General features: G+C 50.8%; 1 protein-coding gene across 7 annotated transcripts in view; it reads left to right on the forward strand.

Moving 5' to 3' along the window:
* Positions 1-27,698, forward strand: part of SLC39A11 (solute carrier family 39 member 11) — a 376,204-nt gene that overhangs the window by 63,912 nt on the left and 284,594 nt on the right. For 3 of the 7 annotated variants that reach the window (XM_059878245.1, XM_059878242.1, XM_059878243.1), the window contains exons 2-3: positions 14,471-14,535; positions 27,172-27,290. In XM_059878245.1, the coding sequence (XP_059734228.1) occupies positions 14,520-14,535; positions 27,172-27,290 (135 nt within the window). In that variant the 5' untranslated portion in view covers positions 14,471-14,519. 7 annotated transcript variants of the gene reach the window in all.

The raw sequence follows: 27,698 nt of genomic DNA on the forward strand, positions 1-27,698 counted from the left end.
TTCTTATCTGGAGAATCCTATGGGCAGAGGAGCCTGGAAGGCTACAGTTCATAGGGTCACAAGGAGTTGGACACAACCGAAGTGACTGAACACGCATGCACGCACGCACGCATGCATTGCCCTTTGCCTCTGGGCTCTGGATTTGGGGTTGGGGGTTAGCAGTTTGGTGGCAATAGGTTCAGATCTTTGCTTATGGAAGTGCAGGCTCAGGTGTGGGTTTTGGAGACGGGGATTAAGTCATTTCCAGAAATCGCCAAGGAATAAAACAAATTCTGGCTGGCATGACTGAACAGCTATGCTCATGGCTCAGAGAACTGTGGATGCAATTTGAAGGGATTTGCTGAGTAGGATTTTGGAAGGATGGCATTTCCCAGGTGACTCAGTGGTAAAGGGGCTTCCCCTGTGGTTCAGCTGGTAAAGAATCTGCCTGCAATGCGGGAGACCTGGGTTCAATTCCTGGGTTGGGAAGATCCCCTGGAGAAGAGAAAGGCTACCCACTCCAGTGCTCTGGCCTGGAAAATTCCATGGACTGTATAGTCCATGGGGTCACAGAGTCGGACATGACTGAGGGACTTTCACTTCAGTGGTACAGAATCTGCCTACCAACGCAGGAGACCCAGGAGACTCGGGTTTGATCCCTGGGTCAGGAAGATCCCCTGGAGAGGGAAATGGCACCCCACTCCAGTATTCTTGCCTGGATAATCCCATGGACAGAGGAGCTTTGTGGGCTGTAGTCCATGGGGTCACAAAGAGCTGGACATGACTGAGCACACACACGAAGATTTTGGAAGAACACAAGGAAGGGAGATTATGGCAAAAGACCAGGAACGTTCACTTTTGTCTGTGTCTTCCAAATAGTAAAGAAAGAAAAGACTTCAAACCGAGGCTTGTTAGCTTACTGCCAGTCCCAGGGTGTGTTCCTGGAGTAGATTATACTGTAGCCGGTTTGTGTGCCTCAGGGAAGCTGCGCTGGGTTACACATGAGTTTTCTCCATCGGCTTCCTTGGCTGGTAGATGTTCTGGGATTTTAACAAGACTTTCACCAAGTGGGCCTGACGCTCGGGCAAGCGGGGTGGGGCTTGAGAGCTGCCCACTGGGGCAACATCCCAGGCAGGTGTGGATCAAAACAGAGGGCAGGGTGCCTGCACGTAAAGATGGGCTGCCAGGATCCACATGGACAGACCTAGAGACGACCGTACTAAGCCAAGTAAGTCAGAAAGAGAAGACCGTTATCACATGACAGGACTTACGTGGAATCTACAACACGACGCACGCGACCTCATCTGTGAAACAGACAGGCTCACAGACATAGAGCAGCCCTGGGGTTGCCAAGAGGTGGGGGCGGGGGGTGAGCTGGGCGTGGGGGTTAGTGGGCATAAGCCATTATATATAAATGGAGGAACAGCAGGGTCCTCCTGTATCTCACAGGGAACTATATTCCATCTCCTGTGATAAGCCATATTGGAAAAGAATATGAAAGGAATATGTGTGTGTGTGTGTGTGTGTGTGTGTGTGTGTGTGTATGAGTGAACCATGTTGCTGGACAGCAGAAACTAACACAACACTGTAATCAGCTCTACTTCAATTAAAACAACAAAAGGATTTGCTGTCAGGTTCAGAAAGAAGAGCATGGTCAGGAGACCAAGAGGGCTTGGGAGGAAGACAAAAGGGCCCCGAAGAGCGGTGAATCAGAAGGGGAGTTGGTGGTTAGATGCGAGAGAGAGAGGGAAGTGGCTTACACAGAACCTATGGAATTCCACAGACTAGCTTCCATCTAAAGAGTGGGGACAGGGACTTCCCTGGTGGTCGAGTGCTTAAGACTTCAAGCTTCCATCCCAGGGGTCGTGCGCTCCATCCCTGGTCGGGTAACTAAGATCCCACGTGCTGTGTGGCGTGGCCAAAAAGTAAATAAATAAAAATAAATTTTAAGTAAGCGTCTTTTAAAAAAACTTGAAAAAAATAAAGAGGCGGCTCGGGTCTGTGCTCAGCGTCTGCCTCCTGGCAGCTCTGAGTCTCCTGTTTTTCAGGTGGGGAAGTAGAGGCGCCGTCCGTAAGAGGGCTCAGGCCCTCTGCCGCCGGACCCCGCGCTTCTCTGGGGCACACTGGTACATCAGCACACGTTGTTGTTGTTTAGCTGCTCAGTCGTGTCCAGGTCTTTCGTGACCCCTTTTGTGACCCCTTGGACTGTAGCCCACCAGGCTCCTCTGTCCGTGGGATTTCCCAGGCAAGAAAACTGGAGTGGGTTGCCATTTTCTTCTCCAAGGGATCTTCCTGACCCAGGGATTGAACCCGAATCTTCTACATATACACACACCTATATATATACGTATATGTACACACACATGTACATATGTATATATGTGTATATGGGTGTTTGTATACATACATGTGGTGTGCTGTGCTCAGCTGCTCAGTCATGTCCAACTCTGCAACCCCAAGAACTGTAGCCAGGCTCCTCTGTCCATGGAATTCTCCAGGCCAGAACACTGGAGTGCGTAGCCTTTCCCTTCTCCAGGGGATCTTCCAGACCCAAGGATTGAACCCAGGTCTCCTGCATTGCAGATGGATTCTTTACTGTCTGAGCCACCAGGGAAGCCCAAGAATCCTGGAGTGGGGTACACATACATGTATACACACGTGTACACAGGTACATATATAAACATACATGCATAAACATATGTGGTGATTTTTTTCTTTTTTATTGTTTTTGGTATTTTCCAAATTGGGAAAGGATGAGGTAGAAGCTAAGAAGATGCAGAGGCTGCACACAGCGAGCTTTGTGGCCCAAGCAGGGCGGGCAGGGGGCTCCCGGAAAGTGTGCGTGCGCTCAGCCCAGCCACACCCGAGGGGACCGTGTGGGTGGGGAGGGACCGGGGCCAGGTCGTCAGGAGGACAGTGGAAAACGCCTGTATTTAAGCTGGAGGAGGGAAGAATTGGGATGACCTGAATGTTGCCTTTAGGTCACAGGAAAGAGATGTAGGAGGTGCCAGAGACCAGGCTGCTGGGAGGAAACGCTGTGGGGGGAGACGTACCACTTTCCCTAGGCTGGTCCCCGTCACAGGTGGGGTTCAAGAAGAGGCCACACGTCCACCTCGGGGAAGACTATATGGGCTGCTTCTGTATATCTGGTGTGCCACACCCCCAGCTCAGCAGAGGAGCACTGATTGGGTTCAGCCACTGACTTAGATAAGCCAAGGAGGTGATTTTCCGCTGTGACTCTGCCTTGACACAGGGAAGGACTGGTGGCCCTGCTTCCCCCAGGCGTCTCCCCAGGCAGCTATCCTCAATCAGAAGACCTTGCCATCCTAGATGCTGCGGTCCTTAGTGTGGGGGCGTGAGCACGGTGTCAGCCACCAGCGTCATCCGTTGCTGAGACATCACACGAGGGTTCAGTGTGTAAAGCGTGACCTCGTGCCAGGTGGCGTGTTAGCTGTCGTATGTAATTTAGACACATTCCCCGGGTGGTCTAAGCTAGAAGGAGGGCTCTGAGCCGATGGGTTCATCGGTAAATTAAGCAGATTTATTTCTGAGCCACCTCCGGCGCGGGTTCATTCCTCTGGGGGCGGTGATTCAAGCACTCTGCTTTGGAGCTTTGGTTCTCGTAGGAAAGGCGCAGCCCACCAAGCGCAGCGCTACGACCACCCCTGCCCTCCACCCCCTCCACAAGGGAAGACAAAGAAGTTGCATGCTGCGAGTTATTTACGTTTTTTAGGCCGATCCCTTGCTTGTTTCACAAGATTATTATTTCTTGTATTACCAAGTATATGACTGAGCCTGCAATGGAAATGATGACTAGACTTGAAGCAGTTGATCAAATGTACAGTTCAATATGTGAAGGTGAAAGTGAAGTCGCTCAGTCGTGTCCGACTCTTTGCGACCCCATGGACTGTAGCCCACCAAGCTCCTCCGTCCATGGGATTTTCCAGGCAAGAGTACTGCAGTGGGTTGCCATTTCCTTCTCTGGGGGATGTTCCCGACCCAGGGATCAAACCCAGGTGTATCACATTGCAGGCAGACGCTTAATGGCAACCCACTCCAGTACTCTTGCCTGGAAAATCCCATGGACGGAGGAGCTTGGTGCAGGCTACTGTCCATGGGGTCGCAAAGAGTCGGGCACGACGGAGCGACTTCACTTTCACTTTTCACTTTCATGCATTGGAGAAGGAAATGGCAACCCACTCCAGTGTTCTTGCCTGGAGAATCCCAGAGACGGGGGAGCCTGGTGGGCTTCCATTTATGGGGTTGCACAGAGTCAGACATGACTAAAGCGACTTAGCAGCATGCTGATCCCAACATCCACAGCCTTATCCACATCTCTGTCAATCAGTGAGCGTTGACCCGTCACCTCTAAGTGTAACAGCCCACTGTGTTGGACTGTGCTCAACGCCAAGCCCCTATTCCGCTTCCATGCCTCCTTCAGGCCGTCTTTGCGGCTGAGCTTTCTAATTCTCCGGTGCCTGAAGAAAAAGGGCCTGTCTCTCTTTCCAGGCCGGGCTTGCTTCCAGAGGCCAGGCCGGAGGGCTCAGCCCACTGCTGCTCTCTGTGACAAGTCGACCACCAGGCTCCTGTCCCGTTTCCCTCTGGCTTGCTTTGATCTGACCGTGAAGCAATTATTTTAGCCTCTAGTCAATTCCTGTCAGATTACCGAAGGACCTCGGAGCTTTACACCGGCCCTTCGAGAGAACTCGGGGCGAAAGGTGCGAGGCTGTGGGCCGGCAGCCTGCGTGTCCCTGAGGGCTGCTTCTCATGCTGATGTGCCCGCTGACTTCCTTGAGAATTCTGGGGTGCCAGGGCCTAGAGGATGCTTGTCTCTGAGTTCACAGGCCCTCCAAGATAACCTCGCTCGCCCGCTTGCTCAGTTGCTTCAGTTGTGTCCGACTCTTTGCAGCCCCGTAGACCGTGAGGGCTCCTCTGTCCATGGGATTCTCCAGGGAGCCGGCTCCCGGCAAGGCAGGAATACTGGAGTGGGTTGCCATGCCCTCCTCCACGGGATCTTCCTGACCCAGAAATTGAACACATGGCTCCTGCTTTGCAAGCGGATTCTTTATCTCTGAGCCACCAGGGAAGCCCTCGCAGACACCCTGAACTCACTTTCAGGGGTTGGAGCCGGCCTCTGCAGGCAGCACAGCTGTTGTCCAGATGTCCAGCCCAGCCTGTCTGTGTTCCCCATACTTTCACGCAGATGCTCTGTAACTGACGAGGAGCATCTGAGGAAGGTCACGGTGATGCCAGGAGGCTGGCGACTGATGTAGGGTCCAGAGGAAGAGCCTCTCGAAGGAAAATAAAGCTGAGAAAATGCTCGTTCATCATCACTGAATGCAGGACACATCCCTGTATTGAAGATGGTGACTAACTACAGTCTATCTTGCCGAAGAAAAGGATTCAACTGTGTCACAAGAGATTTCAGTTAGACCAAGCAACATTAGCTAAGAGAATATGCATTTTATTAAATCAAGGCTCCGTCAACCCGAGGAGGCACCATTTTGTGAACCACTGAGAAAGAAAAAGATACAGCTCCAAACTATATGACTTGCTTAATTAAACTTGCTGCTGCTGCTGCTAAGTCGCTTTAGTCGTGTCTGACTCTGTGCGACCCCATAGACGGCACCCCACCAGGCTCCCCCATCCCTGGGATTCTCCAGGCAAGAACACTGGAGTGGGTTTCTATTTCCTTCTCCAATGCATGAAAGTGAAAAGTGAATGTGAAGTTGCTCAGTCATGTTTGACTCTTAGCGACCCCATGGACTGCAGCCCATCAGCCTCCTCCGTCCATGGGATTTTCCAGGCAAGAGTACTGGAGTGGGGTGCCATTGCCTTCTCCCAATTAGAGATTTTTAAAGTTTTACTTATTAAAAGAACTCATCTATGCTTTGTTTTCTATTACTACATACACGTAAAGGAAAATATTGTTCTTGTTTAGTCCTCACTCTTGTCCAGCTCTTTTGCAACCCCATGGACTATAGCCCACCACGCTCCTCTGTCCCTGGAATTCTCCAGGAAGAATACTGGAGTGGGTTGCCATTTCCTTCTCCAGGGGATCTTCCCAACCCCGGGATCAAACCCATGGTTCCTGCATTGACAGATAGATTCTTTACTGCTGAGCCACCAGGGAAGCCCTGAAGGAAGATATACATATACATAGATATATGTTATAAATAGATATAAGGGAATATAATTAAAGATAATTGGAAGAAGCACCATTTCATGAAACTTCTTCACATCTGGCTTTTCAGGTCAGTGTATTTAGGCAGCATCTTTTTTTCTTGTACAGTTTAGTCCTCATCTAGCATGTTGCTAATGTAGCATTCCTTACAAGAATCCATAAAAGAAAGAAAAACGATTGGTGCTAATCTCTTGATTTAAACCGGAGATGCAGAGGAGCGCCTCACCCGCATCGTCAGATGCCCTGGAGGGCTGGCGGGACCCCAGGCTGCTGGACACCCATCCCCAGGGCGCTGGCTCAGTAAGGCTGGGGTGGGGCCTGAGCATCTGCATTCATGCAGGATGCTGTTGCTGGTCCAGGGACCACACTTTCAGTGTGGACATAAGACTGGCCCCCTCTGCCTCCTTCGGGAATGTTACTGCCCATCTCCTCACCCATGCTCTGTGATCATCTATCTCCCAGGGGCCAAAAGATCCCCGCTCTGCTTATTCCCAACGTCCAAGACCCTAGGGAGAACGTTATGCCTAAGCCTGATCAGGCTGTCATGGCTGCTTCCCACCTGCCATGTGACTGTCGGCAGCTGTGACCTTGTGAGATGAATCGGATTTCCCAGAGGCCATGTTGCGGGTGGGGTGCTGGTTCCTGCATCTTCTTCTCCTTTAAAACATTTTTATTGGACTGTCATTGCTTTAAGATGCTGTGTTAGCTTTTGGTGATTAGAAGAGCGACTCAGCTATACGAGTGCATGTATCCTGTCTGTTTGGCTTTCCTTCCCGTTTGCGTCACCACGAGCACTGAGCAGAGTCCCCTGTGCTGTCCAGCGCTTCTCACTGGTTGTCTGTTTTCTGTTGTTGTTGTTCAGCGAAGTCGTGTCCGACTCTTTGCGACCCCATGGACAGTAGCCCGTCAGGCTCCTCTGTCATGGGGACTCTCCAGGCAAGAGGGCTGGAGTGGGTTGCCACGCCCTCCTCCAGTGGATCTTCCTGACCCAGGGATTGAACCCCAGTCTCCTGCGTTGGCAGGCGGGTTCTTTACCATCTGAGCCACCAAGGAAGCCCCATCTATTTTATGCACAGTATCAATCGTGTATATATGTCAATCTCAATCTCACAATTCATCCTCTCTGCCCTCACGCATCTTCATATCAACAAGAGAGAGTCATGAACCTTCTTTGCATTTCTTGAGGGAGCGTGTGGCTCAGGTGGGCCTGGAGGTAGAGATGGGAGCTTCTCCCGTCCCCACGTTTCCTGGGGTCACTCAGAGAGTGGACAGAACGGCCCAGGGTAGGGGATGGAGCTGCCAGGGCCAGGGTCTCAGGCTGTGTTTTGGGGCTGAAGATTCAGATGATTTACTCTGGTGATTCACATGTAAACTATCCAGTCTTTTTTTTTTCCTTTTCTTTTCTTAAGCAGTGCTGTTACCAAGCCTCTGATGTCATTCAGCATGACACTCTAATAAAAAGGCAGAAAGGCCTTCCTCGTCTCTGCGGTTAAATGGTAATAAAGAGCAGCTCTGAGTGGAGGGCCAGGCGGCCGAGCCGGGGGCAGCGGGGCTGTTCGTCTTCATTAGCGTCGCTGCAGTCAGCCAGTCAGCCATCGCCCTGAATGTGGGATGGGCCCCGGGACACCCAGCTGGTTCTCTCCAGGAGCCTCCAGGGATCAGCCTGACCTAGTTTCCGAGACTTGAACGCCTTCCCTGGCAGGCAGAAGTGCCCTAATCTCTCCCTTTGGTTCTTGCTGCCCCAAGAGTGTCTCCTCTTTGTCTCAGATGATTTTCAACTGGGTACTGCTGTTGCGCCTTAGGAGACATTACTGGTCATGACAGCTGGGAGGGGACTGCTCCTGGCATCCAGTGCCCCGAGGCCAGGGATGCTGCTAGACCTCCTCCCAGGGACTGGACACCCCAACAGGGAATGCTCTGACACGTGGAGCTTCCCTGGCCGTCTAGTGGTTAAGACCCTGCACTTACAATGCAGGGGACTCAGGTTCGAAGACTGGTCAGGGAACTAAGATCCCACATGCTGGTGGCATAGCTGAAAGAGAAAAAAATTAAAAAAAAAAAAAAAAAGGAATCATCTGGCACAAAATATGAGCCATGATGCAGTGGAGGAAGTGCTGGCTAATGAACCCAGCAACCACTGGATCGAAGATGTTGTTCTGGCCTGTTGTAGTCTCTCTCTTTTTAAACTTTTTAAATTTATTTTTTAATTGGAGGATAATTGCTTTACATGTAGGCTCTTCCTTGAAATCTGGAGGAGAGACTGAAGGGAGTAAGTAAAATGAGCCTTGAAGCAGGATCCTCTGTGGGCTTCCTGCAGTGGAATGCTATTGCCCATAATAAAAAGCTGTGATTTGCTCAACACCACTTTTGGATGGTTTCTCCTGATATTGGGGTTTCTCTGGTGACTTGGCAGTAAAGATTCCACCTGCAGTGTAGGAGACCAGGGTTCAGTCCCTGGGTCGGAAAGGTCCCCTGGAGGAGAGCATGGCAACCCAGTCCAGTATTCTTGCCTGGAGAATCCCACGGACAGAGAAGCCTGGTGGGCTACAGTCCACAGGGTCGCAGAGTCAGACACGACGGAAGTGACTGAGTGCACAACACACACACCCTGATACTGAAAAGATAAAATTTTCGGCATATGCACAGACCCACGGACTGCGTAAGCAAGGAACTTTATCCCCAGACCTCCTGCTCTGGGGTGTGAGAATGTCTAGAGATGTCCGGGGGTCCTGTTACCTGTAGGTTTTGATTTTGTAGGTCTGGGCAGGGCCTGAGATTCCACGTCTCCACCAGGCTTCTCCCCCAGGCACTGCAAGGTGGAGCCCTGGCTGCAAAGTCGTAGGTCACTGACGGGATAGCAAGGCACGACCTTGACCTTCGGGGGTCCTAAAGCTGCTGAGAGACAGGGATTGTGGCAGCCACCATTCAGTCTGGGTGATGGGAAGTTTCCAGCAGAACTTGTGCAGGAAGAGTCAGCTTTCCTTCATGTGAGTCGTGTGTGTGCAGAGACCCACTCGAGCTGGTTTGCCCAGAACCGTTCCAGTTAAAGCCCAACGTCTACGACTGAGTAGACTTTGAAACTCTGCTCTGAGTCGAGTCCCCTGTGCTGTGCAGTAGGTCCTTGTTGGTTGTGTATCTTATATATGGTGATATGTATGTGTCAATCCCTGTTATATTTTAAACTAATTTCCTGTTAGTAGAGGATGCCACGGAGCCCGCACTGGACCCTGCCTGGTTCTTGCTCAGACTGTAAGTTCTGATGGTGCAGGCAGCATGTGTGTGTAAATGTGTCTTGGGACAGGACCGCGTAGAAACAGTTTCTTAAATGTCAAAAAGCATTATTAAGTGGGCTGATAAATATATTTCACTTGCAAAAAAAGAGAAAAGAAAGAAACCAAAGTCTTGCATCCAGGGAATCCATCAGTCCTTTGAGACCTGGATGTTTGGTCACCCTGTGAGCCCCACTGTAGCCCCAGGGAAGGCGAGGTTGGATTTGCAAATTTCTTTTAGTGAGAAAGGCTCTGATTCCCGAGCTGTGGGGACTCTAGGAGAGCCTTTTTACTTATTTATTTGGCTGTGTGGAGTCTCAGTTGCAGCACAAGGGCTCTGTAGCACTCGGGCTTAGTTGCCCCAAGGCTTGCGGGATCTTGGTTCCGGACCAAGGATGGAACCTGCATCCTCTGCATTGGAAGGCGGATTCTTAACCACTGGACCACCTGGCAAGTCCCAAGGGAAGCCTTTTATTTAGTTATGTTAGTTCCTCCTCTGTTCTGGGAATGGAAGCAAGTGTGATGTCAGGAAATACCACCTCCTAACATCGGGGCGAGTTTTGTGTTACCAGGAGGATTGTACTTCTCTCCCTGTGAACCATACGGTTCCCTGAACATCCTATTTTTCCCTTCTTCCCATCCTTGTTACCCGCTGCTTCTAGATTCTTCCCCACCGTTTCCCAGGCCACTCCACGACTCTAAAACTTCCAGCATTTCCTGACTGAATGCTCAGCAGGTGAAGAATCCCCCTGCAAATGCAGGAGTCACAGGAGATACTGGTTTGATCCCCGGGTCAGGACGATCCCCTGGAGGAGGAAATGGTAACCCACTCCTGTGTTCTTGCCTGAAAAATCCTGTGGACAGAGGAACCTGAGGGACTAAAGTCCAGAGGGTCACAAAGAGTCAGACAAGACTGAGGGACTTAAAATGCAAACACACACAGTTCTCAATGGTTTTGCCCCGAGGGAAAGTTTTGTGGTGGGTAGGAAAAAATATGTGAGATGTTTCCAGACTCTTGAGTAGTTTATATTCCCAATGAGTGACAAATATATGACTCATTTTTTTTTTCTTTTTTGGGCTGCACCAAGTGGCTTGTGGAATCTTATTTCCCCAACCAGGGACTGAACTCAGACCACCGCATTGAAAGTGCTGAGTCCTAACCACTGAACCGCCAGGACTTTCTGTATGACTCTTTTTTTTTTAAGGTCCAAGGTTTTATATAATTAAAGTCTACCATGGGATGTAGGGGTGTAGGGTCCATGTTGACAAGACTTTGCAGATGATCTCAAGTGGAATCCTTAAGCTGTGTCTAAACCCTCCCTGCTGTGACTCAGCCCATTTCCATGCAGTTGGCTGAACATAGGCCTTCCCTGATAGCTCAGTTGGTAAGGATTCTGCCTGCATTGCAGGTGACCCCAGTTCGATTCCTGGGTTGGAAGATCCACTGGAGAAGGGATAAGCTACCCACTCCATTACTTGGGCTTCCTCTGTGGCTCAGCTGGTAAAGAATCTGCCTGCAATGCTGGAGACCTGGGTTCGATCCCTGGGTTGGGAAGATCCCCTGGAGAAGGGAGCAGCTACTCTCTACAGTATTCTGGCCTGGAGAATTCCATGGACTGTATAGTCCATGGGTCACAAAGAGTGGGACATGACGGAGTGACTTTTAATAGCTGAACATTCCCCCTAGTTTCTGTCTCTGGGCTTTGTTTAAACCAGTATCCCATCAAGAATGCCTTCTCCGGGACTTCCCCGACAGTCCAGTGGTTAAGAGTCTGTGCTCCCAATGCAGGATGCGCAGGTTCGATCCCTGGTAGGGGAACTGAGATCCTGCAAGCAGCCTGAGTCAGCCAGAAGAAAGTAAATGCCTTCTTTCCTCTCTGTCCCTTCACAGCTTTCACTGCTCTGTGGGATCCCGCCCTCAGTCTGCCAGCCATTAATAATCTCCCTTGTAAAACTCTCAGCATTTAATGGGTGTGGCACTGGTTTCCAGCTGAGTAGTAACCACCGAGTGTGTTAGTTGTTCAGTCGTGTCTGACTCTTTGTGACCCCATGGACTGTAGCCCACCAGGCTCCTCTGTCTATGGGATTTCCCAGGTGAAAATACTGGAAGGGGTTGCCAATGCCTTCTCTGGGGGGTCTTCCCAAGCCAGGGATCAAACCCAGGTCTCCTGCACTTTGCTTAGATTCTTACTGCCTGAGCCACCAGAGAAATGCCACAGTCTGGTCCCAGAAGGGTTCAAAGATGGGGAAGCATCCTCAAGAGAAGAGAATGAATGAGCATTTTGGGGGAAGAGACCTCCTCGGGGTGGGCCCTTCTGCAAGTCCCATGCCAGTCCTGTCCCCTCCAGTCTCACCAGCCTCCTGGAGCAGCAGCTGCACTCAACTTCTTTGATTAAATTAGTGTGTAAGAGGTGTTGTGAGACAGCATTCTAGAAGTCTTGCCTGGGAGCGTGCACTATGAAAATTAAGTCTTTAAAAAATGCAGGTCACATCTCATTTACTCAACAAATATTTATTGTGCCTTCTCTGTTCACCAGAGCGAGGGTACACAGTCACCATCCTTCCCTTTAGGGCTGAAAACCGGATTGGTACCCACGATAACCAGCGATGGACAAGGGTTGGGAGCTACTCACATAGTTAACTGCTTTGTGTGGATTTATTTGTTGTTTTCCTGGCTTCTTAGAGTCAAGGACCAGGGTTTCACTTATTCCCCGCTCCTGCAGCTGCAGTTCCCAGCTTGAGCTTCCTGAGCTTGAAGGGACTGTTTAGTCATGTGGTTTATCCACTGTTAAAATGGACTTCCCAGATAGTGCAGTGGTAAAAAATCTGCCTGCCAGTGTAGGAGATGCAAGAGACTCAGGTTTGATCCCTGGGTCAGGAAGATCCCCTGGAGGAGGAAATGGCAATACACTCCAGTGTTCTTGCCTGGAAAATTCCATGGAGAGAGGCGCTTGGTGGGCAACAGTCCATGGGGGTCACTAAGAGTCAGACACGACTGAGCACCACCACTTGTTAAGGTATCTCAAAGTTGAAGGCAAAGTGAAAAAGTGTCAGTTGCTCCGTTGTGACCCCATGGACTGACTGTAGCCTGCCAGGCTCCTCTGTCTATGGAATTATCCAGAGGAGAGTACTGGAGTGGGTTGCCATTTCCTTCTCTGGGGATCTTCCAGACTCAGGGATCAAACCTCAGTCTCCTGCTTTGCAGGCAGTTTCTTTACCATGTGAGCTACCAGGGAAGCGCAAAGGCAAGCTCACATCCAATCTCTTTGCTTTTGGTTGGAGTGACGGCCTCTCAGGTCTGGAGCCTGGTATCTCATGTTGATCTGAAGCTCTGTTGCACTCAATGCTTTCAAATTCCTTTTTGGAGGGGAGTGTGGTTGGAGACCCCCAGGGCCTTAGAGAGAGAACAGGGTTACAGACCAGGTTAGACATGCTTGTTGTAATGATCCCAGAGTAGATGTTGGTATTCAGACTGACTAGAGTGCTTCCCCGCTGTGGCCATGGAAGGTTCTGGAAGAACTCACTGTAGCCATCTCCACCCCGGATGCAGGCAACTCCAGAGACAACATTCTAATGTCCAACTGTCATGTGGCAGCTTGACGGCAGCTGGGTATGTGTCAGGGCCCCGAACCGTGTGCCCTTCTGGGTCGGGATGGAGGAGAAAAGGAGCTTTAGACGTGGACGCTCTGCCCCGAGCATGTGGTCTCCTGGGAGGAGCGAGGGAGTGTCCGGCACTGTCCGAGGCAGGGCCTCTGGTAGGGGGCGGGTGCCCCCGCATCTGCAGGCACCTCGGGGCTCCCATGTTGTGTCCGAGCCAAGGCCCCTGCCAGCCATCTGTCTGTGAGCTGCAAGGCAGGAGGCGCGGCCTGCAGGGTGACAGCCCTGCCTGGTGGCGACAGACAGTCCCCAGGCTCTGGGAGGGAGTCGGGGGGCGTCCTGGGGCCTCTGGTTCTCGTCATGTGCCGACAGTCTCACCCTGCAGCTGGCCTGCGGGAGAACTAATGAGGTGGAGAAAATCCATGGGAAATGATTGATGAAGACAAATCGTGGACATTTTCAAGGGAACCTGGCTGTCCAAAGCCTCCAGGAGGTTTTGGATATAAGCGCCGCGTCCACTTGATTGACTGAGAGGCTTGTGCAGAGAGTTAGGAGACCTTAAAGTGGGTCTCACTACTGACCTTCAGTCTTACTATTTCAGCTCCGTGAGCCTTTTTTTTGTATTCCCCTTCTTTTATATCTTCTTGAAATGTGTTTAAATGATAAAAGGAACATAACGTTATAGAAAGGGGGAAAAGCTCTTCAGTCTCATCGCCCAACTGCTTTAATTGGTATGAATTCTAGTTTTTCTGTTACTTGCATGTTTTTTGCCACTGTATATTTTTCCTTTTTAAATTTTGTTTATTTATTTGGCGGCACCAAACGTTAGTTGCGACATGTGAACTCTTAGATGCAGCTCCTTGACTAAGGATCCAAACGGGCCCCCCTGCACTGGAAAACTGGAGTCTCAGCTATTGGAGCACCGGGGACGCCCCACAGACGGCATGTTTCTACTGCTTCTATCACAGAGCCCCGTATCGTTTCCTAAGCTGTTACAGCGTTTATCACCTTTTAAGGAAAATTTCTTGGCCTTGCGACCAGGCACTGTAAGATTTTAGTTTGCCAACCCGGGATTGAACCCACACCCCCTGCATTGGAAGTGGGGAGTCTTAACCACTGGACCGCCAGGGAAGTCTGGATTTATCATTTTTACTAACTGCCTAAAAGTCTGCTGCATTTATGTTCTTTAATTTACTGACCTGTCCCTTTTTTTGAGCATTAGAATGATCAATATCTTTTCTCCCTCATATTTTAAATCATGTTATTAAAAGAGTTCCTGAGAAGTCACACTGATGGATCCACCCCATTATTGGGAGCAGAGGGTCCAGGGCAATTTGCTTGGCTTCATCATTCCATTTAATTAGACAGGTGATTTTTATTTATTTATTTATTTTTAGTACCTTTTCTGTGTAAGGCTTTCTATCTGTATTATCTATTGCAGGTCCCGGCTGACGTTTCCAGAATATGTGGCAAGACTGTAAACCTCACCAATGACAACAACTTCGGGTAAAAGGCCAGGGTGAATCTGTGAATTCTCAGTGACATAGTATTTTTAAATATTCGTAGTAGTAGAAGTCTGTCTCACCATGAAAATGACTGTAACATCCATCCCTCTTGCTTGCAGGATGTATTAGACGAGGATTGGGAGTGTGGGTTGTTTGTTATTGGTTCCGCATGGAAAGTGCTCGAAACATTTTTGTTCGCTCCAGTATTCTGACCTGTCTCCCCATAGTCTCACTGACAATAATCATTTTCATGGTTGAGCCAGAAAGCTGTGACTCTAACCCAACAGCCTGGGAGGATTAGGGACTCACAACGGTGTGTGGAACACGGCGGAAAGGGGGCCGATGGGAGAGGTGGATTCCAGCTCCTTGTCTCGGTCTCTGCGGCCATCTGTGAAGTGAGAGGCGGGGGCCAGAGGCTCTCAGAGGTTCTTCCTGGCACTGAATGTTGTGGTGTGGCCTCACGTGTGACCTGATAGCTTCCCTGGTGGCACAGCGGTAAAGAATTTGCCTGCAATGCAGGAGACCTGGGTTTGATCCCTCAGTCAGGAAGATCCCCTGGAGAAGGAAATGACAACCCACTCCAGTATTCTTGCCTGGGAAATCCCATGCACAGAGGAGCCTGGCAGGCTACAGTTGCAAAAGTCAGACACGACTTAGGACTAAACAACAACAAAACCAAAAAACAGTTCACCCAGTAGAAGTCCAAGAATGGAAACTGAATTAGGAAACCTCCCTCTTAGGTTGAGGCAGTAGCCATTGGCAGAGAGGCAATTTAGTCCCTTCCTCTCCCCTCCCTTTCTTGCCTTCCTTCTTTCCTTCCTGCCTCCCTCCCTGCCCTTCCTGCTCCCCTCTTCCTTCCTTCCTTCTTGCTTGTCCCATTCCCCTGGGGTTATGCTCACAGGAGGAAAACATCATCCTTTCTGGATAGGTTCACCCAGCCCTACCCTTGTCCCTATCACCAGCCCTCCGCAATCTACAGCAAATCCACACGAGATGAGTTTGGTTTCTATTCCCACTGGAGAGAGGAATAAAGCTTCTTGGAATCCTGGCTCCCTTCCCAGTCCCTGGGGCCTCTTAGGATCCTGAATGATTGTACCAGGCATATTAAAATGCTCCCGCATTCCACATTAAGTAGCCCCACCTCACACCCACCATAAAATAATCAAAAAGTTTGTAAAAATAATTTTGCTTTTGAAGTGATTTGGCTAGAAGCTTATTTAATTTCTGACTGTGATTTCTTGGCCATTGTTGTGCCTACTTAAGGATTCTCTTGAAGGGAGTAAAGCTAAGCCTCAGATTGTTGTTCGAATGTAATTAAATTTTTATGAATACCGAAGTCAATAATTAACAAGGTTTTATAGACATTTCGTTAAGCACTTATTAATAATCTGCAGGGTTTTTTTGGGGGGAGGGGTTGGGGGGAGCCAAAACCCAGTATGTTTTTTTCAATTTGTAACCATTTCATAGACCCCTGGAAAAAGAGGAAATCCTGGGTGCTGGTACACTGGTTTCCTTCCTTCTTTCTTTTTTTTTAATTAAAGAAAGCAGCATTCTTTTTCTTAGATTACGTGTCTGTGTATTTGGCTGTACCAGGCCTTAGTTTCGGCACACAGGATCTCTAGTTGTGGCATGCAGACTCTTAGTTGTGGCACGTCGGATCTAATCTGGAAAGTTCCCTTTCCAGAGATCGAACCCGGGTCCTCTGCATTGGGAGCACGGAGTTATAGCCGCTGGACCACCGGGGAAGTCCCACAAGCCTTCACTTACAACACACATTCAAGGCAGTGCCTGCGACGTTGGGCCTGGCAGCATCGTGAGGGCACAGCTGTTCTCCGTCTTCTTCGCTGGTGTGTGTCCAGTCCTCAGAAGTGCCTGTCGAGGAGCAGGCGTGCAGCAGACATTCGCTGAGTGACCGAATGAACCAGCAGGCTGCTCTGTGATCCATACAGCTCTAGAAGAACAGGCTCAAAGCAGAATTTACTTGTTCAGCGATTCACCCTTAATAAACCAAAATTCAGTTCCATAGAATTCCTTGTGAGATGCCGGGAGAGTTGTTTAAAGCCAATGTGGAAAAAATGGAAAACAGATTTATGCCAGTTATCATCTCAGAGACAGGGTTGATTTCATATTTAATCAGTGGTGCTTTTTATGTAGTAATTTTTATGTAGTAATTCCATATCATATTAAAGCTAGCAATTGAGCAGGCTCGGGTTTGCATTTTAAATATCTCTCCCGATACCGGAAACTTCTCTCCCAATAATAGGTTTGTATAAAATCCGTAGAACCTATACTTCTCTTTTTCTTCTTTTGAAATGTTATTGTCTTTTAAAAAATTTATTTGTTTTTAAATTGAAGTACAGTTGACTTCCAATGTTGTCAGTTTTAGATGTATAGCAAAGTGGTTGTTACACATATATATAAATCTATTCTTTTTCATATTCTTTTCCATTATAGGTTATTACAAGATATTGAGTATCGTCCCCTATGCGATACAGTAGACTCTTGTTGATTATATATTTTACATATAGTAGTGTGTACATGTTAAACCCAAACTCCTGATTTATTCCTCCCCTCCCTTTTCCCCTTTGGTAGCCATAGTTTTGTTTTCTGGGTCTGTGAGTCTACTTCTGTTTTGTAAATGAGTTCACCTGGACCATTTTTTAAGGTTCCACGTATTTTTTATTGTTTGGTTGCTCAGTCTTTTGTAACCCCATGGACTGTAGCCCGCCAGGCTCCTCTGTCCATGGGATTTCCCAGGCAAGAGTACTGGAGTGGGTTGCGATTCACTTCTCCAGGGGATCTTCCCGACCCAGGGATCAAACCTGCATCTCCTGCATTGCACCCTTATCACTGAGCCACCAGGGAAGCCCTTCCACATAGAGGCAAACCAGATACTTGCCTTTCTCTGTCTGACTTAGTTCACCTAGTATGATAATCTTAAAGTCCATTCATGTTCCTACAGTTGGCATTATTTCACTCTTTTTATAGCTAAGCAATAGTCCATTGTGGAGACGGCGATGGCACCCCACTCCAGTACTCTTGCCTGGAAAATCCCGTGGATAGAGGAGCCTGGTAGGCTGTAGTCCATGGGGTCGCTAGGAGTCGGACACCACTGATGAGACTTAGCAGCAGCAGCAGCAGCAGCAGCAGTCCGTTGTGTGTCTATACCACATCTTCTCTATCCATTCATCTGTTGACGGACACTTAGAGAATCTGTGTCTTTATACCCTCCTTCCGGCCTCGCTGCTGCAGGCTCAGAATCGATCATCTGAACAAAGATGAGAAAGGTGTCATGCTTGCTTACTCAGTTCCCCACCAAGCCCTCGAGGGCAACTCTTCCCTGTACCAGGTTCAGAAAAGTGGCATCAGGTCGCTCTTGGCTCCTTTGGATGGTTTTTAGATAAAAGGCAGGTTGGAATTTCCTCTTTGTCAGCTGATCAGTCATGCTGGAGAGCAGGTGTCAGGAACAACCAGGCCTGTTCCACCTGCCAGGGACTCATTGCCAAAGCCATCCCAGGCATTTCTACTTAGGAAGCCCTGTGATTTCACAGCAGAGAAGGTAATGGCACCCCGCTCCAGTACTCTTGTCTGGAAAAATCCCATGGATGGAGGAGCCTGATGGGCTGCAGTCCATGGGGTCGCTAAGAGTTGGACACGACTGAGCGACTTCACTTTCCCTTTTCACTTTCATGCATTGGAGGAGGAAATGGCAACCCACTCCAGTGTTCTTGCCCGGAGAATCCCAGGGACCGGGGAGCCTGGTGGGCTGCCGTCTATGGGGTCGCACAGAGTCGGACACGACTGAAGTGACTTAGCAGCAGCAGTAGCAGTGATGTCACAGTGTCCTGACATCAGAACCTTAAATAATCAGAACCCAGAAGAGTTGAGGGAATTGAGCACCTAGGAGGTTTGATGGTAGGTATAATTTTTTAATTCTTTTTTTTTCAATTAAATTAAAAAAATTTTTTTTTCCCGCCATGCAGTGGAACACGTGGGATCTCAGTTCCCTGACCAGGGATCGAATCTTCCCTCCTAACGTGCGTTGGATCGAATCTCCCCTCCTAACATGCGTTGGATCGAATCTCCCCTCCTAACATGCGTTGGATCGAATCTCCCCTCCTAACATGCGTTGGATCGAATCTCCCCTCCTAACATGCGTTGGATCGAATCTTCCCTCCTAACATGCGTTGGATCGAATCTTCCCTCCTAACATGTGTTGGAAGTGCAGAGTTTTAACCGGTGGGCCACCAGAGGAGTCCCTGTAGGCGTGTCTTTGCAGTGACTGGAATGTAAAGATTGGCTGGGCGGTTGGTTCTTGTCTTTCCTGCATTTTAGGGGGAATCAAATGCTAACTACTGCCTTAACTGAAGCTGGATGCTTCTTGAAGGCCTCATTAAATTTTAAAGAATGGGTTTTATCATCACTCCGTACTAAGAAGGTTTATTTTATGGGATTACGCTGGGGCGTCTCAATCTCGGCACTGTTGCTGTTCTGGGTCAGATAATTCTCTGTTGTGGGGTTGTCCTGGGTGCTGGTGGATGGGTAGGAGCATCTCTGGTCTCTGCCCGCTGGTTCCCTCCTATCTGCTCACGTCCCCCCCGGGGGGCAAAACCGCCCTTGGGATGCTGTCGACTTACGTTGAGAGCAGCCGGGACCGTGTGATCTGGTACACAAACGCTGTTTTCTCATAATGATGCCAGAAGCTCAGCCTTTCTGTACACCGGTGCTAAATCGAATCTCAGAGACAGAGTTCTTGGGTGAAATTGAAAAGAAGAGCTTCATTGCTTTGCCAGGCAAAGGGGGCCACGGCAGGGCAAGACCCTCAGGCCTGTGTGTCCCCACTTGGAGAAGACAGTGAGAAGTTGTATAGTAATGGTTCAAAGAGGACGCGGTCAGCTGGTGGACGTTCTTCTGATGGGTTGGTGGTGAGGTCAGTGGGGGTCTGCACCATCAGTATCATCAGCCTTTAGGTTCCAGCTGGTCTGGGGTCTGCATGCTGGTGGGCAGCATACCACTGTTAATCGCTAACCTCTCCCACCTGGAGGGGTTTCAGTATCTGCAGAACAGCTCAACAATATTGTGATGTGTATCCATTGATAGGGAAACAGTTCTCCCTGGCCTCGCATCCCCTCCCTTCCCTGATTAGCAACTGCTTCAATCTGCCCATTGGAACTCAGGGAAGGTCATGGAGGCTGAATGAAGGCTGTTTTCTGTAAGATATGGGGGACACAGAAAGGCCTTGAGCACAGGAGTGCCCCACAAGGCCCTGCTTGGTATCAGTAACTCTCAGGAAGGTCTTTAATGTGTAAAATGTAGCCAATGAATAACACTTTTGTATCTGGACAACTTATCCAATATTCAGTAAATACTGAACAGCTACTACGTGCCTTGCACTGGAGACACAGCCGTGCAGACGCCCGACAAGGTCCTGCTCTCAGAAGCTCATCTTTCGGGGGGCTGAATAAATAAGAATGCCTGAGAGTGAGAAGTGCCATGAGATGATGCAGAAGGGCTTGGAAGCGCTGTATCACAGAGGGCATTGAAGGAAGGCCTCTTTGTGGGGGTGACACTTGAACTGAGACCCACATGACAGGAGGGAGCCAGCCAGGTGAAGACCTGAAGACAGGTGCTCCAGGTGGAGGCTCCAGGTGGTGTGCTCAAGGAAACAGCATGTGCAAAGGCCCTGAGGCAGGAGGAAATAAGTGCACTGTTCCCGGAGAAGGCAGAGCAGCCTGCTGAAGCAGAGTGAGGGAGGGGTACAGGTGGGTCAAAGGTGAGCAGACTCTGGTCACGTAGGGCTTCCTAGGTGGAGGGAGGCAGCTAGAGTTTCACTCCAAGGGCACAAGGAGCCCTCTGAGGGCTGGACTTCTGTCTCTAAAAAATTACTTAGACTCTTCTTTGGAGGATGGTCTGGGACCTGATGACTCAGCGGTTAAAGAATTTACCTGGAGTGCAGGAGACACAGGAGATGTGGGTTTGATCCTTGGTCAGGAAGATCCCCTGGAGGAGGCAGTGGTAACCCACTCCGATATTCTTGTCTGGAAAGTCCCATAGACGGAGGAGCCTGGCGGGCTACTGTCCAGGGGGTCACAAAGAGTTGGGCAGGACTGAGCCGCTGACACTAACATTTGCTTCATCGGGGAGATGAAGTCCATGGTCAGGGCAAGATGATGAGCCAGAGCTATTATTTTGGGCAAAATGGATGAATTCTGGATATATGAGTGGGGTATACTTAGGAAATCCCCTAAAAGAGCGACCGATAAAAACCCCTGATATTTCAATAGCATTCTTTGAGCTGCCTATTACTTTCACTTCCTTAATCCCTTCCGCATATCAGCGCCAGTTCAATCGAGTTTACCATCCACACTTTGAAAGAACCAGCGCCCCAGGCTCAGGGGCTTATCTTAGTCCTCCTGACATGTCAGTGGTCAGACTTCAGGAAAGGGAAAGAAACAAGAGCCCAGAGGGGCTGAGCGAGCCCGCCCTACGTGTCCGTAGCTGATCTCCATGTGCTGGGACCCAGCAGAGCAAGCAAAGGCTCATAAAATACATGTGTATATATATATAATATGTAATGTATGTATATAAGTGAGAGTGTTAGGTGCTCAGTCATGTCTGACCCTTTGTGACCCCATGGACTGCACCCTGCCAGGCTCCTCTGTCCATGGGATTCTCCAGGCAAGAATACTGGAGTGGGTTGCCCTGCCCTCCTCCAGGGGATCTTCCCCACCCAGGGACTGAACCCAGGTCTCTAACATTGCAGGCAGATTCTTTACCATCTGAGCCACCAGAGAAGCCCCATAGTATATATAATATAATATAAATGAATGAAAGGGTGGAGCTTGAGGACAATGACCCTCCAGTCTGCCGGGGGTGGGGGCCCGGCTGGGTGGTGGGTACTTTGTTCCCTCTACAGTCGCTTGTCGGGAGCACAGAATGATTGATTATTCACAGACCTGGGATGGGAAGGTGGGTACTGAGACCCAGAGGAATATGGGATTTATCCATGGAAACCCATGTGCTGTATGGGGCTTCCTCCTGACTCCAGAGCCTAGGCTGCAGTACCTTGTAAGGGAAACAGAGAGGGAAGGAGGGAGCAGGGAGGGAGGAAGAGAGAGAGAGATGCATCCATCTCCCTTCCTTCCTATGTGCACCAGGAGAAGGCCATGTGAGTACACAGTGAGAAGGCAGCTGTCTGCACACCAGCAAAAGAGCCCTCACCAGGCACAAATCTGCAGTTGATCTTGAGCTGGTCTTGGGCTTGCAGCCTCCAGAAGTGTAAGACGATAGATGTCCAGTGTTTAAGCAACCCAGCCTGGTGTTTTCTTATGGCGGCTTGAGCTGAGATAGCTGGCCTGGCTCTGCTCTGTGTCTAAGAATCTCCTGAGGGCAGAGACCACCTACAGTCACCATGCTGTCTTCCCTTCTTGGAAGGGAAGGATATGGTGCGGTCACCAGTGTCCACGACTGACTTCTCTGGTCAAGAGAGGGATGCTCCTATCTGATCCTCTGGTCTGTGGCCACAGTGATTATGGGCAGTGTTTCTGGGTACCCTCTGGAAGGGTCATCAGATACAATACCCGACGCCCAGTTACACCTGAATTTCGGATAAGCAACAAATGTGAAATACGCTTTTAGCAGAAATATGTCCCAGATAACAGTGAGTTGCTTGGAGAAGGAACACACAGGATATGTGCTGTGTGTTCAGCCACTAAGTCATGTCCGACTCTTTGTGAGCTCATGAACTGCAGCTAGCCAGGCTTCTCTCAAAAATTATTTGTTGTTTACCTAACATTCAAGTTTAACTGGATATCCAGTTATCCAGTTAAACTTGACTGGATATTTTTGACTAAACCTAGCAACCCCACCCTATGGTCCTTTCCTAGAAGGCCAGGAGAGCAAAGCACTGGTTCTCGATGAAGGGCTCTAGGATCAGAGCACCAACCCGACTAGTTCAGAACAGAAAACCTCTGCAGAGGCTTCCAGAACCAGAAGCTCAGAGGGTGCCAGCATTCTGCATTTTGATGTCTCTGGGGGTGGTTCCATTGGATGCTGTAATTTGAGGACCATTGATCTAAAGAATGATGCTGATGGTGGAGACTGCAGGTCGCATGCTCTGTTGCTCACCCGGCACGCCGCCAGAATGCAGCAACCTAACTGACATCAGGCCCGTTGCAGGGCCTTGTTTCCCTGGGTTTCTGTGGCTTCCAGGGTTGTGCAGCTCTCAGTTCTACCCGCCCCAGTGTCTTCCCGAGCCCGCAGAGGCTGTGAACCAGAAAATTGATTCTCCTGCCGGATCTGCCAGTTTCAGCGGGCGGGGCGGAGCTTGGTGGCCGGGGACACGTGTGCCTGGAGGGAAGCAGGAAGTGACTCCGGAGTGGAGCCCGGAGAACCAGCAGCGGCTGCAGGGCTGATGGAAGTGGAGAGGGGACTTGAGAGGGCACCGAAGTGAGTCGGCTCTTCTCGCCTTCGGTGCCTTTGGCGGGGCTGGAGGCCTGGGGTCTGGGGCCACCAGGAGCCGAGCGCGGGGCCTGGAAGGGCAGCCACATGCAGTTTGGAAGGAGGTGTCCCTGGGAGAGGAGGGGGTCGGAAGAGAAGCAGGGTGGCCTGGGCAGGTGGCAGAGGAGGGGGAGGGGTGCCGGGAGCACGCCCCCTGCCCCTCTCCAGGGCAAGCTGGCGGGTGTTGTCCTTCTGTTGGCAGTGGTCCCCCAAGAACCTTTTCATTCAGCACTTCCCAGTGGGCGTGTGGAGGGGGTACCCCCAGGAGCAGACCTGGTTGCAGGTCCAGCTGCCCCAAGTCCCCTCCGCCAGGCTCTGAGGCTCAGCAGGACCCTTGAACTTGACTGGGAATCTGGTTAAGGTGCGGCGGGCCCGAGGAGGTGCCTTTCTCATCAACCCCTGGTTCGGCAGGTCCTCGGACCACACTTTGAGTAGCCAGGTATTGGAGACCAGTTTCCACAGTCACAGACGCCCAGACCTGAATCACTTTGCTCAGTTCCAGTCTTGGAGTCAGGGCAGGCATGCTGGTCTCGTGAAGTGCTCTTTACACCTGTGCAGCTTTTCCATCAGCCTCTTGAAGCTGACTCTTGGAAGTGGGGTAACAGGTTTAAAAGGGAGAGAAAAGACAGAAATCTTCTATCCGCCAGGAGCCCTGCGCTGCTGTGTGTGGGGAGGTGCTGGCATCTTTCAAGCTGGAGCAGGCAGAGAATCAGCTTCCCTCCCGCAGAGGGGCCCAGGCTTATGATTTAATATCAGCTCCTGGGAAGTCTGAGGCCCGCTGCACAAGTGGCTTTTGAGCCACCCTGGCTGACCTTCCGTGTTGCCAAGGCACTTCTTTGTCCTGCCTACTGGAGAAAACTTTCTGCTCTCGGGTCTGCGTGGCGGTGGCCCTGCCGATCCCTCACGGGGCAGGAGAGCTCACTTTCTAAGCTCTGGGTCTTGTAGAAGATCTTCCAGTTTTAGATCCGTGCTTTCCATCCTGATGTCCATCCCCCGTGGAACGCTGTGCGATGCTACATGCGTGCATGCTCCCTGGCTCAGTCGTGTCTGACTCTTTGCGACTCCATGGACTGTAGCCCGCCAAGCTCCTCTGTCCATGGGATTTCCCTGGCAAGGACACTGGAGTGAGTTGCCATTTCCTTCTCCAGGGGATCTTCCTGCATTGATGGCAGATTCTTTACTGCAGAGCCACCTGGGAAGCTCCCATAAAATATTAATTCTGATTCTGCAAGTCTGGGACGGTACTTGAGATTCTGCATTTCTAACTTAGCTCCTAAGGGGGCCCAGCGCTGCTGGTTCTGGGACCACCCTTAGAGTAGTGAGGGTTTTCTTTTAATGTTTATTTATCTTGGGTGCACCAGGGTCTTAGTGGCAGCACGTGGGATCCTCGATCTTCGTTGAAGCGGTGTGCGGGACCTTTAGTTGCCATATGAGAATTCTTAGTTGCTGCCTGTGGGATCTAATTCCCTGACCAGGGGTTGAACCTGGGTTGCCTGCATTGGGAGTGCAGAGTCTTAGCCACTGGACCAGCAGGGAGGTCCCTGAATTGTGAGGATTTAAAACAGCAAGGAAGAAGCTTCTCTGAGGAGCACTGGGCTGGCTTCCCCAACGATGAATCCACGGTGGCCTTGGCCTTCTCTCTGTGTCTCTTTTTCGTACATCTCAGTGTGCCCGTGCGTAAATAGAGTCTTAGAACAGTGTTTTCGCCTCCCACCAGCCCCCAGGAACACCCACAACCTTCCTTGTTTGCCAGCCCACAGAACCCACATTGACTTTGGCTGTTTGGTGAATGTAAATGGTTTCCTCTTTTCTGTAGTTGCTAAAAGGCGCATTCAACGCTGAAAAACAAAGTTGTTTTTTTGTTGTTGTTATGACCCGTCTTGGATGATAAGTACAGAGAGGATGCTAGCTGTGTGCCATTCTTTGTAAATCCTCTTTGAAAATTGTATCCACAAGGATCAGTGTAATGATCCAAATGTCTTAGTTTAGAAGCACAGACGATTCTCTTTAGGATGCCTTAACAAGATGCCATAAGTAAAGAGGTGGGTTTTTTCTTAATGGTGTTTTTTTCTTTATTTGCTGCAGTCGTCCTCCTGAACTCCACTTAGACTATGGAGACCCAGGCTGAGTCCAGAGATTCTGTTTCGTGCTGAGGTTTCTTGGTACCTTGGCTGAGCCTGGGCGCACCTGGGCTCACCTGGGTTTACCTGTGTTCATCCTGACTTACAGCTTCCTAGATCTGAATCCTGCTGGTTTGCTGACCCCCTTGGCATAAGAGGGCCCATCTACCCTCTGCCCGGGTTTCCTTCCAGGGTCAGAGCAGAATCGACAGCTTTTGGTCTGCAAGTTCAGGGTTGCTGGCTCCTCACAGACCACTAGGGCCTGGCAGGGCTGAGCCAGCTGGGGTCGTGTCCAGCCCTGTGAGTGCTAGAGGATCGGGGGAGCTGAATGAGCCCTTTGAGATGAGGCCTTGAGCCCCGGTGTTTATTGTACCAACTACACACAGAGCTTTTCAACAAGTGGGTCTCTCCCTTGTAACTTTCCACAGGTGAGGTGACTCCCTATCATTTCAGAGCTAGAATTTAGAACATGTGCAAGTCTAGAGGAGGTCTGCCGAGCAGAACCACGAGGGAATGGCACTTCCCTTTCCTTCCTTGGTGGGCAGTGGTGTAACTTCAGCCTTGGGAGCAAAAGTACTCAGTGGGGGTGGGGGGGCGGGTGGCTTCCCAGGTGGCTCAGTGGGTAGAGAATCTGCCTGCAATGCAGGGAACTCAGGAGACGTTGGTTCCGTCCCTGAGTGGGGGGGGTGGCGGGGTGGAAGATCCCTTGGAGGAGGGCATGGCAACCTGCTCCAGTATTCTTGACTGGAGAATCCCATGGACAGAGGAGCCTGGCGGGCTACAGTCCACGGGGTTGCAAAGAGTCGGACACAACTGAAGCGACTGAGCACACGCGCACATGCTCAGTGGACTGGGGGAAATGACACTTGGGTTTCGTTTCTGTGTCTTTGCTTATTCAAGATAAGCCCGCCCTTTTCAATTCAGCACATATGTTTTGGGGTGCCAGAAAACCCTATTTTATGGGGGTATCAAATGTGAAAAAGCATCATTCCTATTTTTCAACAACGAATGATATAAAAGATGAAGGAGGCAAGCCCACACAAAGAAAGCAGTGAAGACGTGCCCTGGGACCGGAGTAGAGGGGAATCAGGGAACTGTGGCATCGAAGTTGGCTTTATCAGAGGATGCTCTGGGTCTGATGGCTGGAGGCTGGGGAGGAAACTGGATAAAGAGAGACTTGGAGCAGGACCATTGGGACTTGTGAAAGGTGCCGCGAATAACAGGGCTGAGCTGGAATACAGTGCCCTTTCAGGGTGCAGTGGTTGAAGAGCTGTTGGGTGAGTTGACGGTCAGCTGATGGAGTGAATCCTTGGCGGCCACGGGGGCTGCCATGAGAACTGCTCTGGAGAGCTGCTGAAAGTTCGATCAGGCTTCCTTGGTAGCTCAAATGGTAAAGAATCTGCCAGCAGTGCAGGAGATGCGGGTTCGATCCTTGGGTGAGAAAGAGCCCCTGGAGAAGGGAATGGCTACCCTCTCCAGTGTTCTTGCCTGGGAAATCCTAGGGACAGAGGAGCCTGGCGGGCTGCAGTCTGTGGAATCGCAAACAGTTGGATGTGACTGAGCGACCAACACTTTCTTTGGGTGGAAGAGCTTCAGGAGGGCATCTGAGCTGGTCAACCTGTGCTCGGAGGAGACTAGACTGATGATGGATGATGGCAAGGCTCAGGTGAAACAGGTGGAACATGCCCAAAGGCTGCAGCCGGACGTCCCAGACTCTCTCCCCCCAGGCTAAGGCATTTGCATTCTTTGCACGTCTTTAGAACTGTTTCCCAGCGCCGTCCCTTCCCTCCTGTCGTCTCCTCCCCCGGTGTCTCCCTGGTTGTCTCCTTTCAGAGCTGGATGGTTTCTGATAGCTGGGGTCAGCCTGGGTGAAGCCACCCAGGCCACCCAGGCTAGCCTGGGCCGGGTCAGTGACGGGTGTGCCGGCGGATCCCGTGGAGGACGTGCGGGCCCCTTAGCGCGTGCGCGTCCCAGGGAGGGACCATGGGCGCTGACCCTCTCTGCTCCTCTGCACACAGCCGTATCCAGCATGCTCCACGGCCACAGCCCCGTGTCCCAGGCCCTGCTGGGGACCTTCTTCACCTGGGGGTTGACAGCGGCCGGGGCGGCCCTCGTGTTCGTCTTCTCTAGCGGACAGGTGAGTTGCCTCGCTTTGGTTTTGGGGGTTCGCGGGGGGGCCTTTTGTAGTGAACTCTGCCCCTTTCCTTCCCTCGCCCCCACCCCCAGCCCCCTGCCTGGGAGCTCATGGGCCCTCTGCGTCTCCCTTCCCGATGCCCAGTGTTTTGGCCATTAGGAGCCCCCGCCTGATTTCTCTCTGCTGCCCAGGTTCTCGGGCCTGGAGCAGGTGGCAATGTGTGTGAGGTTTGACCCCCTCGCCCTGTGCCATGAGGGGCAGAAAAGACCCTGGAAAAAGCTAGGTGGCCGGCTCTGTCCCCTTCAGCCCATTTCTAGGCTCTTCCTTTCCTCCCTCGTCCCCTTTGGGATGAACACACACAGACCTGCCCCCCGCCCCCCAGGCCCCTGAAAACCCCACCCCACCCCGTGC

The sequence above is a fragment of the Bos taurus genome, chromosome 19, assembly GCF_002263795.3.
Source record: "Bos taurus isolate L1 Dominette 01449 registration number 42190680 breed Hereford chromosome 19, ARS-UCD2.0, whole genome shotgun sequence".
In the NCBI taxonomy this organism is placed as follows: domain Eukaryota; kingdom Metazoa; phylum Chordata; class Mammalia; order Artiodactyla; family Bovidae; genus Bos; species Bos taurus.